This window comes from Amphiprion ocellaris, chromosome 24 (genome assembly GCF_022539595.1).
Source record: "Amphiprion ocellaris isolate individual 3 ecotype Okinawa chromosome 24, ASM2253959v1, whole genome shotgun sequence".
Classification (NCBI taxonomy): Eukaryota; Metazoa; Chordata; class Actinopteri; family Pomacentridae; genus Amphiprion; species Amphiprion ocellaris.
Window position 1 is genome coordinate 7,295,543 of NC_072789.1, and position 13,429 is coordinate 7,308,971.

The following is a 13,429-nucleotide window of genomic DNA, read 5'->3' on the forward strand; positions in this document are numbered from 1 at the left end:
AACCTTCAAACAGACAAGGCCATGAAGTGGATGATGAAGGACTCCTCACAGTTTATGTTTTATTCGGGGATGATGTACAAAAAATAAGCAAAATTATGTAGCCTTAAATTATATGAAGTAAACCTGGGACTTTGGCGCATTTCTAAATATCAATATAAATAGTTACATTCTCTAAAATCAATGACTTTTAAAAAGACTCTATAAAGTATAATTTTGCATAAAAATGACCGAACCGCAACGAGAGTTAATGTAATTTGTTGTAACAAACGACTTGGCACAGGGTCTTACATTTGGCACTTAACTGACGAGCTGATTTTCCGGCCAGGCTCCAGGGTCCAAACACATCCGACGTGCCGGTCACAGTCCTGAAAAATAATACAAACTAGATATTACACCATCACAGGGGCCAGAAGTACAAGAGCTCTCACACATGCTCTGTGCTTAACCTCATAATGCATCCAAAACAGCTAAAACTGCATTTTCACTATTGTCTGAAAGAGGCTACGCAGCCGTCGCATTCAATGGCACTCAAAAGGGAGAAAATTGTGTTTGTGAGTGAGGGAGACAGAATATGTATGTGTCTCCCCTTTATGTGCCATCACAGAGGTGAATGGCAGCCATGTGGCAGAGAGAAATGGAGCATGGGAAATATTTAGAAGCTTGTTTCAATGGACTGAATGAAACCATGAAAGAGTTTAGCCTTTGCTTAGATATCAGGTTTTTAAATCCAACTGGTGGGTTGACATTTGCTGAAGTTTGTATTAAAAGCTACATTTTGCACAAAATAAGAAGAGCATATTCAGTTTTCTATCCCTTACAGTGGACAAAAGGAATGTTTTGACGAAAAGTTATTTAACGTTATTTAGGTATTTAAACTAGTACAACGCTCATATTTGTATTGAGAAAGTTTGCATTCCGATTTGGGAATGCTGACAGATGCTGTGGTTGTGTTGGCTTCATCAGGCCGAATCAGCGCTTCCAAGTCTGTCACAGTGATGCAAAGCTCTAGATTCACAAGTCCACCTGCATGTAAACCCTAACTTATGGTCATGAACTCTGGGTAGTGACAGAGAAAATGGTTGTCTAGGGTGTCTGGGCTCAGTCTCAGAGATAAGTTGAGAAGCTCAGACATATGGCATTAACTTCTGCTCCTTCGCATTGAAAGGAGCCAGCCGAGGTGGTCTGGGCATCTGATTAGGATGACTCATAGGTGCCTTTCTTTGAAGGTGTTCTTGGTACATCCAACTGCAAGGACACTCTGAGTTACACCTAAAACTCACTGGAGCGATTACATACAGTATCTCATCTAGTCTGGGAAGGCCTTGGGAACACCCTGTTTCGGTCCATTTAGTGTCAGTGGAGCTTCAATGTAGACTGGGTTCAAGTCCTATCTTAGCCAAATATTGTAGTTTGACATAAGTCTTATTTTGACTTTTACTTGCAGTTATTCACTTGCCGTTTACTTGCATTTTCCATCAGTGTTTAGTTTAATTGAGCCACTATGATTAGGGATAGAAAAGAATCATGGTTTGGATTAAAATGCATTCTGTCATTACATTTACCACGTTACAAAGCTCCATTTTGTACATCCACAAGGGTGATAATTTAACTTGAGACTTTGCATGCACTTATTCACACAATTGCCCTGATATCACCTACGATATCAGCGTTACTTTCTGTTTATAAAATGCCAACTCAGTCTACTAGAAGATGGCTCATATGTCATAGACTGAAAATGAACCACATAATGTACTGATGATGTTTAAATCGGGTGCCCTGTCAGAGTGGAGGAGCGGTTTACAAACCTGCAATACTAGTAGTATTCAGTCACAGCCAGTACTGCTTCAGATGACAACTACCCCTTTTCCACCAAAAAGAACCAGGTGCTAGTTCGATGCTGGTGCTTAGTTGGTTCAAATCTTGTACCTCCAAAGAACCAGTTTGCTTTTCCATTGGCAAGGAGCCAAGTTAGAGCCATGTCATTGTGTCACATCAACATAGAACGTAACACGTCAGTATGTCACTGCATATGCAGCCGTTCAAAAACATTCGTGCACCGTAACCATGCAAGTGCTGTTCCTGAGTTTGCAAGCCTACATTGTGATCCAGACACAAATAACCAAACTGTTAGTAGCTACCCGTCTTCATCGTAGTCACAGGCAACGGCGACTACGTTTGAGAAAACAGGTAATTGTAAGAAATGAACATGTTAGCATTAGCTTTTTCTACGTAGCTTCGACTACGTTTGCATCTATTACATAGCGGTTAAACAAACTACTCGCTTGGCTGTTTAAAAATGGCGGTTCTGTGTTTCCGCCGTTGATCGTCGGTCACCGTAACCCCGTCCCCAACCCGTGACGTATTCGATTCTTTACTCTAGCCCAGCAAAGAGTTGGTGCCTGAAAAGCACCAGTTTTTGAAGCCTGGAGCCGGTGCTTAGGTGGTGGAAACACAAAGAACTGGTGCTAAGTCAAGCACTGGCTCTGAACTAGCACTGGAACCAGCTTGGTCGAAAAGAGGCTAACATGGATTCCATATGAAACATCACACAGTAGCCCCTGGAGACACAAATGGCTTTCTATACATTATTTCCCATACAATTGCAGTACTGTTTCCTGTAAACAGATGGATGTGTAAAATCAGTAGAGTTCCACTTCCATACTACAGCTGTAAACCTCATCGTGGTGCGAAAGGAAATGTCAGGGGATCGCCACAGTCAGGAGGATTCATCACCTTTGGATCATAAATGTTTGTACAAAACTGCATAGCAATCCCTGCAATAGGTGCAACTCTGCTATCCGTTACCACAATATAACGCTACACCTCTTGCTAAACACCATCTAACAAGCTTGTGTGTGTGTGTGTCTGAGTGGGTGTGTTCCTCAGAGATTTAGGAGAGAGAAAATATATCCATCAGCTTGCTATGTGGCAAAACTACAACCAAAAGCAAAACTGAGCATTCTTGAGTCAAATCAACCTGGTCAGCACCAGACAAGAGTCATCCAGTATTCAGTTTCTCAGTGTCCTAACAAAATATTGGTGTGACGTGTTTTATTGGAAAGAATCTGTCCCATAGACTGTCTTTCGTAAAAGTTGAAACCAGGTCACCACATGTGGGTTAAACGCAAACACATAAAAAAAAACACATGCAGGCAGAATGATGCATAAAACACATGAATTTTTGATGGGATGTTTGTTCACTAACATGAACCATTTTCTGTGTTTTCCCAGAAGCATCCTCACACTGGTGAGGTTGTCAGACACTATTTACCTTGTTTCTGTTTTACTGTAACTAAAAAAAAAGTCTTAGTTGCAGAATTCAGGTCTGGGGCTCTCCCACATTTCTGACGCTCCAGTTTTCACTTTGTAGAACCAACTCAAATGTTGTTGCCAAGCAAAATTAGCCAACATCCTACATACTGACTGGAAATGCTATTAATTGCCATGGTAACACCGGAACTGCTCCAGGAAGCACAGTGCAGCTTTTCTGATTCTAAAAGTATAAATCTTTCTTCTCTGGGTGAATGGATGGCTCTGCCTTCGTCGGAAAGGAAATAAATTCATTCTATTTGCCAAGGTGACACTGTGAATAATGACAACCATTGTTTTTAACTTGATTATTTATTTGATTTTGGGGTCTGGACATGCTACAGGATCAATCACATGTAGCTGCAGGATGAAAACCCTGACAAATGGCAAATAAATCTCATGTGTCCCACCTACAATATGTGCAATATGTGCTCACTTTTCTTCCTTCTGGCTTCTGCAGTGAAACCAACTGTCATCGATGTGGGCATATACGTCAACAGCATCGGGCCTGTGTCATCCATCGATATGGTGAGTAAAAGCATTATCTTTTGTTTATCCTCACCTTTTATACACACACACGCACGCACGCACGCACGCACGCACACACACACACACAATTGTCTGACATTAGCATCATCAAACATGAACGCTGTCATTTCTCATGCTGCATTCGGAGGTCATGCGGACCATCACAGCTGTTTTTGTTGCTGCAGAAGCCAAGAAAGGCAGGTGTAGACGTTTTTTGTTCATGTCCCATGGATCAGCTTGGATTAAGCAAATGTGAGTTTAAAAAATCCAAAAAGCTATAGAAATTCTGCCATGAAAGCTCTCTGCTATCGAGTTAGACAGCAGTTTGCGTCTCTGAGGAGAGGAGCCTTATTCTCTTCCACTTTTTCTTTCTTTAGTAACTCGAGCTTTTGCATCAGCATGGAAATTACAAAAACAAAGAAAAAAATGGCTTTGGAAAAAGACCAGGATGTGGATCGATGCATATTTAATTATGGAGGGGCGGATAAGATGAAATAAAACATATGAGGAGCTGAAACTGAAAGCTTGATGAGCGGTAAGGAGAAAACAGCTCCTTTTCAGACAACTCAATGCCTAAACAGTCTGTTGTCTGGCCTTGATTGAAGTGCGGTAGTCTAAATGGAAGCAGCCTTTCTTTATTTATAATACAAAGGGTCTGTTCGGTTGCTGTCAATACAGTCGAATATAATATTTAGTTTCCTGCTTGAAATTCACCCTCACAACATAATAAATGCATTGCTTTGCAAATATTAACTGAGCTAGACATGATAATGAAAGCGTTTCATCTCTGAACTTTCCAGATCACCAGATGTTCAGTTGCAGCTGTTGCCTGGCAACATTAAATATTTCCAGATATAAAAGCAATTCAGCCCATTTTAAAGTCTGCATTAGCTTATAACTTGTATTATATAAGATTAGATCTGCACACTCAAAATTAAATTACAACATATTGCATAGGCCAATGTAATGCACTGAATATCATGTGCACATTACTGGATGTACAATTATGTGCATGTCTTGGCCATGTGATGAGAGATGTTAATAATTTAATTTGCTGAAATTCAAGCTACTATGCACTAGCAGCTAAAAAACATGCCAGTTTAGATAAAGGTTTGGTATACTGAACAATATTTTGAATGACCGCACAAAGCTGTCCCAAATTCACCCTATTAATTTGATGCCAGAGTTTTACTATGTAGTCATTCTACAGAGGACATTTAGGACTCCTCTTAGAGTGAAACTTGGTAAATTCAATTTAGGATGCAAAATGGTGTAGTTGAACTCACAGTTCATTAAGTTGATTTTCTACTCTGGACCCCAGGGAGCCAGCAGGAGATGCAAAGTCAATTTGACACCGTGAACTTTGCAATCCCAATAGACGGTGTAATTGGTTAAAAAAAAAATAAAAAATCTGGAACTATTATCGAGATCACGAAAGTGTGACCAAACCGAACACCAGCTATGGTCACTGTCTGACACTGAAAGCTGTCGGCCTTAATATTTCTGTCCTGGTTGAACTGGCAGCAATCGTGGTTGCTGTGGTGAGACGAAGTGCAGTAGAAAAATACAGGGCCCAGAACACAAGCAGCTACTGGTGGGAAATACAACAGAGGAACAACCGGTGTATCTCTTTAGAGTACAGCAGAACAAACGCATGTTGTCTTAATAAAGATGTTGGTCTCTAAACGGCCATTATCAGCTCTTGAGCTACTTCTTCTGCTTGCATGTTGCATAAGACAGTAAGAGTACATTGCATTTTCTTGTGACTTCCTCATAATAATAGTCACCCTGCGTGCCAGCAAATGAATGCTTTTAATTTAAGGCAGCCACACAAGGAAACGTTGTGTATGTGTAGTAACTTTAACACAGTTGTGACGTGATGTACAGAGTGAAACATAAACATTCAGTTATGCTGGGTAAAGTGATAAATTATTAAGTTCCCTCCTGCATTGAAGGCAATTTAAATCAAGAATGAAAATGATGGACCCCGCCATGAAAGAAGAACATAATAAAGAAAAGTAAATATTGAATATATTCACATGCCATCTTTATGGGGAACACAGGAAATTATCCAATGAAATTCTTCCACTAAAGCTCTCTGTACTGGGTATTGTTTAAAAATATGCCAACCATAAATTGGGCATCTTTATACAGTGAAAAAGACTGACAGGAATAAATGTGTCAATATATCCAGAAAAAACTAAATATTGAGAAAGATTTGGATTGTATTTGGGTATACTACACTGTTGCTTTTATTGAATCCACCCCCTTATATGTTGTGATCCGCACAATAAATGGCTAACATACAGCAAAGTGGCCAAGACTCCATCTGAAGCTACTGCAGGGTGATTCAGCAGTTAAATCAGAGGCCCTTGATAACACTGAAGGAGCGTTTATCTTTTTCTTTTTTTTTTTTTTATACCATGACGTCTTTCTTCCCACAGGATCTTGCTTATTACATGGCTGCTTAGAAAATACACCAATCAACTGACACTACTGATGGAACCACTAGAACGCTTTGTGCAGGAGTGAGCAACATCTCTCTGGTGAAGTGAATCCACCAAACAGACCCGATGCTTGTGGCTAAATGGGAAAAGAAACCTCAGTTTACCTCAGTCACAATGGGGCACTCAACAATCTGAATAATAAAAATGTGAAATCCAGTTTTTACTTTCATGCAAGACAATTGTTTTGACTAACATCAAGTAAAAAAAAGCTTGTGGTTTTGTTATTTCGTTCTCAGCCCTGCAATACATAAAATATTCCTTCTGCAACATTTAAAAGTGTTCAGGAACGGCATGTATATAAAAGCTGTCCTCATCTGACATGGTGCTTTATTCGGAAATCTTTTTATACGGCGTTTATTGAGAGCATCAGGATATTCAACATCCTTTGTTGGCATGATAATGTGCACGCATCTTAGAAGAACTTCAGCAACAAGACTGTGTCAGAATGTAAGCAAAATGAGAGGTATCAAGCAACACAGTCACAACAGGCTTTTGTTCAGTGAGCATCACGCTCTACCATCAGAGCCACGTCTCCAGGCTTTATTCAATACAGCACTCAGTTCCACGGTATTCTTCAAACTACACTTTAACAATATTCAAATAATCTTTCTAATGTTTGCAAGATGCAAGTGATAGCAGGTGATGTTGTCTTTTCCTTTTTGTCCTCATGACAGAGCTCAGGCTAAATATAGAAACACAGATAAAGAAGTTTGTTTTTTGGAGCTTACTACTACAGTAAGGTGATGGTGCAGCTCCTGGGTTACAGGTTCAGTGCAGAACAGCATTTTCTTTCATACTGAAAGTTTGATGACAACAGAAATGGAAATCAAGTCAAGACAAGCTTTGCTTTTCCCCAAAAAGGCAATTTGTTCTGCAGCCGTAGCAACACATGATCCAAATAAGACAATAAAATGCAATAATTCACTATTAAAAAAATTTAAATTAGGCAGTACATAAGTGCTCTATATTTTAGCACGACTAAAAGCACAATGTACTATGTTACTACATGCATGTACTTTGAAGATGCACCAAAGGCAACTGATGAGGAAATAGTATTTGTACCTTTCATGAATCGCATCGTTTAAAAGCAGAATCGGTGCATTAGAATGACAAAGTTTGCTCAATCTACGTGAGCTGGTAATAAAACAGTGGACAAGATGGCATCAGACTAGGAAGATCAAGCTACCAAAACTTGACTACACCTGGTATCCAATGTGGTCAACCAAAACATCTCACAAACTCTCCTGGAAAAGCTGTCGTGGCCACAGATGAATAAAAGAAAAGAGGCTCCACTGCTGTGAAAAGCTGATAGCAGCTCTAATAGTTGAGTTTACCCAGAAACAGAGCTGTTTCAACTGTCACAAAAACAGTGGCGACGGCACATTAGTCCTTGTTACGTTGCTATGACCACAAGCATATGAGTGTAATCAGTGAGTACTGTGATGACTAATGTGGGTTTGGTAGGTGCCGGTCTGTGAGAAAATACAGCAGGCTGTGTAAATGACACTACTGTACAAACATGAAATATATCAGGTTATACTGTGAAATATATCAAAAAAATCTGACATCTGTTGATGATTGTATAATTTAGCAAAGCCCCACAGTCTGTAGGAATGTGTTTATTACACTTTGCCTTTATCATGTGCACCTTTAGCAGTTTTAAATGTCATGTGCATATAATTTTGTCAACAATAAAATTAGAACAACTTTGAGGTAGAAAATGAGTGTCTTCAGGCACTACATAAACCAACCTATTTTAACTAGGAAAGATTCGCATAGCATAGACACAAACTGAGCTTATTTAGAGCCATTTACTTAAAAACTGTATCTTACATCCTTAATGAAATCTGGTAAAGAAGTTCTAAGTTCTAATCCTTTGAAACTGTTGAGAGAGTTGACCCTTTTGCTGAACATCTCTTGTATTTTCTTTTTTCTAACTGAAACCAACGTTGCAAATGAAAATATATAGTCCACAACATGTAATTTAAATGTGTGAACTGATAGTTCTGCAAACATCAATCTTAACTAATACTATATTAAGTTTTTCTTTTATTTATTTAAATATAAGAGGAAGAGTGTAGCTTCTGCAAAAAAAATAAAAAATAAAAAAATTCTATCCTCATGGGGACGTGATGCATCCTATAGCCTCTTACTCTAACCTTAGCCATCATAACAGAATGTCTAACCCTAATCATAAATCCTTGATCCTCAAAAAGCAGTTTGGACCTGAAGAGACATTAATGTGGTCTCCATAAGAACAGGATGTCCCCATGGGTTGGTATGTAATCAGTTTACAGTCTCTACTGGGATATAAAAACAAAAACACAGGCACACAAACTCACTCAGTCAGGATTAATATAGTTGTTGTGAATTAAAAAACTCCTGCAGCCTGCAGTGGGTCAGTGGGGCATGGCTGGGCTCGGCTCGCTGTGGGAGCCCAAACTTTGTTTCAGTGGAGAGCAGCATCCCACTGTGACATTCCAGTGATTTTCCTATGTGTAAGCGCTGATTGCTTTCACCCTGTCAGGGCCGATGGATGCTGGTCAGTGGGATGTGAATCCCCAGCTGCCCCCGGGGTTGGCTGGACTGGAATTAGTGCAAAGTCACAACTCTTTTATCTCGCTCTGTCCGCCTCTGTGTCTCTTTCCTTTTTTCTTTTTTATCTGTTTCTCTCTGAAAACATTCTGATGCCAAGCAAAGAGAGAAAACAACTGATTTTTTCAGCGTGACCTGGCCTTGATTTTTTTTTCTTCAAAGCTCCACATTCACACTGCACTGCACTCATCCTCTTGTTTGAACCCAGTCCATCATGTGTCCCGAGAACTCCATTTACTAGTTCCTTCACTGGCTCTTTGTGTGTGTGTTTGTGTGACTTCCACATGAAAAAACAGGTCAAATCCCCAGGGTGTGTCAGATTCATGATCCATATTGATCACAAACCCGGCTGTCTCCAGTGCTAGAGGTAGTCAGTGACCAAACTCCAGGAAGCTCCTCATCTGCCTTTGAACAAAACACATTATCTTTCCTCATTTGCTCTGATGGTAATGGGCGCTGGCTGGGATGATGCAACACCAAATGAAGCCGATAGTAATTCAGGACACACTGTGATGAATGGTTGAGTGATTAAATGGCATTAGCGGCATTAAAGTCAAGCGAAAGTGCTGGGCTTTTATAGCTGGTGCTGGGAGAGTCAGATAACACAGCCGGTAAATTAACTGACAAAGATGGACGCACTTTGACATCAACACTATGTTCTTGTCGTCTATGCTCGAGCCAGTGAGTGGGTGGCATCTTGAATTTGCCACTGTGCAGCTGAGCAAAGCCAGTATGTGTCAACCAGGAACAGAAATTATTAGAACTATCCGTTCTGTACATAAAATAGACTGTAATCAAGTAGAAGCTATCATTCAATATTGATATCACTACTATAAGAAAACACTTTTTCCTCATACATTGTCAAATGTCAAAGTTTAAAATCCAAGAAATACCAGTATCAGCCCGAAAAATACCATAATATATGTTTTTTTTTTGTTTGTTTGTTTTTTTTTTTTTAAATTAATCAATTATCAACAATGTCAGAAATCCACTGATCGGCCACAATATTAAAACCAGTCTAATTACAATGGCACATGTCACAAGGTGGGAAATATTTGGCAGCAACTGAGCAGTCAGTTCATGAAGTTTATGTGCTGAAAGCAGAAAAAATAGGTTATGTGATAGGCAATTACTGTGATGGCTAAATCACCACATCTCCAAAACAACAGGTCTTATTGGGAGTTCCTGATATTAAGTGCTTGGTCTCCATGAAAAGTGGTCCAAGGAAGGACAACCACTGAAAGGGTGACAGGATCATGAGAACCCATAGCCTAATGCCATTAATGACAAAAAGGCTGACCCTTGTGATTCAACCGCATGAAAGAGCAAAGGCAACACAAACAGCTGAAAGCCTTAATGTTGGCTATGATAGAAAGGTCACAGTGCTTTGTGGCTTGCTGTCTGTGGGTCTGTATAGCTGCAGATCAGTCAGAGTGTACATGCTGACCCCTGTCCAAGACAGCGGTGCCTTTAATGGACATGTGGATGTTAGAACTGGAGCATGGAGCAACACGAGAAGGAGACCTGGTCTGATGTCAAATACCTGGGGAAGGCAGGCAGCGTGATGCTTGGGCGATGCTCTGTTGGGAAACCTTGAATGCTGACATTCATATGGATGTTACTTTGACACCACCTACCTAAACTTTGTTGCAGACCACATACATCCCTTCATAGCAAGTCCGATCCATGGAGGCCTCACATTGCACTTTCCGGCTTCTACTAATGTCTTGGTGTCTGATACTACAGGACACCTTCTTGTAGAACTTTTCTGGCAGCACGAGAAACTACATAATATTGGGCAGGTGGTTTCAATATTGTGGCTGATGAAGTGTGTGTCATAAAACAGTGAAAACTGTCCCTCTCCCAAACCCCAAGTGGACATCTTCTAATGTAAAAAATACAAAGATATTCAGTTTGTAAATTCCTACTGAAGTCTTAAAATCAGCATGTCCTTTGAAACAATTCTGAAAACACAACCTCCAAGCCATCGATAGTTAAATTTCGATCCAAATGTAATTCAACCTAAACTGTTAACCATATTTCCAGAAAATCAGCAAAAGAACCCGTTATGGGAATAACAATAGTTGGTGGCACCAACATTCTGCATCCAGGTGCTTTTAAACTTGAAGGTAGAAGTTAAAAAAATGAAAAAGAGGTCTCTGACCTTTTACAACGTCTGTCTAAACCTACATTTTATGTGTTCATTGTGTTATATATTTCTGCTTCTCTACGCCCATTGCTCTTACTTGTTTTACTACTTTCTTTGTTGGAAGTCATTTATTTTTCTTTACTCTCTGTCAAGCACTCTGTAACCTTGTTCTAGTAAGGTGCTATAAATAAAGTTCATTATTGTGTGTATTCGCAGTCAATAAGCCTGACACTGCATATCTTATTCTGCTGTGCTAAAGAGCATATGGATGTCCTCAAAACTGTTGGACACACTGCTGCACTCAGTCACTGGAAACCCACACAAATGCACACTGTAGTTCAGTTAGAGTATCTTGATTATTTAAATGCTGTAAGGATGCACTAAAGCAAAAAGTACGTATTCATCCACAAGCGAAAATAGTCCCCTACGTACCATTTCCTTCTGTTGGAGTTGCATATGTAAAACGCTACAGTGCCCAGCTGTTTTCGGAAAATGTGGGGAATTTTTTTAAGATTAAAGACTATAAACAGAAGATTTATATTTACTGAAGGAACTTACTGATTTAAGACTGTGCATCACATACAGTAGAAAAGTCCTGAGACAGCCGGATTTGTTGGATTCAGTCTTTTACTGAATTTATCTTCTAACCAAACGTGATTCACTAATTAAAATCATGAAATATGCACATATTAAAACAAATAAAAGGCAAACATTTTGCAGATATACTCAGTATAAAGGTTTTCCCACTGTGTTATGCAAATCATTTGTAAATTAACAACAATTAGGAAACAACATTTCACAAGCACATCTTCATCTACAGCTTCATCTCTTCTGCAGCCACTAGACCTCAGCTATTGCAATCAGCTACAGAGGAAGTCCTTTCTTTAAATATCAGCAGAAGCTCTTCACCACGCACATCTGACTGAAGTGTCAAAGCAGATAATTTTCACTTACATGGAAGTGCTGGGCTGCTATTTGTGACTGCGTGACAGTTACAGCTCAGCTTCGTGTCACGTTCACCTCAAAAAATAGAAAAAAAAACTATACAGGATTGAAACAACCCTCTCAACCCTCAATCCCCTCCTTATGCAGACTTTGTTTTGTTTTTACTCCTCATATATAGATCATATGATGCGACATGGACACAGGCCAATTGAATAGAAAAGGCAAAACGCAAACTTGTGATCCAACAATTTTATAACCATAATAGTGAAACTAGTAAACTTTTGCGATGTTGACCAATGTTGCTATTTGACATTTTCATGAAACCAAACGTGGGAAAATGCATATAAAAGGTTTCTAATTCCTTACTTTTCCTGTTGTAATTTGTACCCAGTTTTTTTGCCTCTTACGATGTCAGTTCAAATTTGTCCCTGGTGAGTGGAACAGGATTGATACATCCACTACAGCCAGCCGTCTACATAAGTCCAGATAAATCTGTTTACATGAATAATCTTTGAAGAGATGTCATTCTGAGCCAAGAGAAAATGTCGCAGTTTGACAGATGCAATATTTCAAAGCAGCATTGTGTGTGTGTGTGTGTGTGTGTGTGCGTGTGTGTGTGTGTGTGTACAGTGCGCGACTGGGATATGTGGTTTCACCAAGTCTGAAACCAAAAAAAAGCACGTGTACATTCTGTACATGCATGTGGAAGTGTCTACGCATTTGTGCAACACACAAATGCGAACACGCGCGAACATCTTCCCTTTGTGCTTTTTATTGTTTGGACCGATAAACCTACTGAAGTGCAAGTTCTGCATGAGTGATTCCACACTTCTTTCTGCTTCTTTTCCCTCTGCTTTGATCACTTCTGCTTATTGAGATCCTTTTCTTTTTTGCTCTACTTTCATTTGTTGGAGGCTCAGAACTCATTTTCACTTGGTTTTTTTTTTTGTTTTCACAAATCCTTACTCATCCAGGTTTGAGATCAAGGTCGTCCTTTGGGAAAATGTGCGAACCAAATTAGCCGACACTTGAGTCCCCAACATATCGACGATGAACACATTTATCATTACACAATTAAAAGTAAAAGAGAGACAGAGAGAAGGACAGGGAGTCAGAGATGAGAGGACAGATTATTATCCTCATTGGCACACCATCAATCAAGCACAGCCCTTAGTCATCTTGGCACAGAGATGCTGCATCTATTAGTCAGCTCGCACATTTCCAAAATGTTATTACTGACCCACAACACAAAGCGGGTCACGGCAATACAGCGCACACATGTTTTTATTTGTTGTGATTAGGCACACTAATTATTTTTGACAGTCTAGTCAGGGGTTGGGGGCTGAGTTGGGGACTGGGACGGAAATGGTACAGGTTATTCCTATCTTAGTTATCA

General features: G+C 39.7%; 2 protein-coding genes across 5 annotated transcripts in view; one reads left to right on the forward strand and one right to left on the reverse strand.

Annotated features, from left to right (window-relative positions):
- The window catches only part of LOC111563566 (gamma-aminobutyric acid receptor subunit beta-3-like), a 157,532-nt gene that overhangs the window by 125,429 nt on the left and 18,674 nt on the right, over nt 1-13,429 (reverse strand). For all 3 annotated transcript variants that reach the window (XM_035944669.2, XM_035944667.2, XM_055008416.1), the window contains exon 2: nt 289-365. The gene's annotated coding sequence lies outside the window, so the exon portion shown is untranslated. The remainder of the gene's footprint in view (nt 1-288; nt 366-13,429) is intronic.
- LOC111563567 (gamma-aminobutyric acid receptor subunit gamma-3-like) overlaps nt 1-13,429 on the forward strand; it is a 115,826-nt gene that overhangs the window by 35,642 nt on the left and 66,755 nt on the right. For both annotated transcript variants that reach the window (XM_023262683.3, XM_035944671.2), the window contains exon 3: nt 3,770-3,837. In XM_023262683.3, the coding sequence (XP_023118451.2) occupies nt 3,770-3,837 (68 nt within the window). The remainder of the gene's footprint in view (nt 1-3,769; nt 3,838-13,429) is intronic.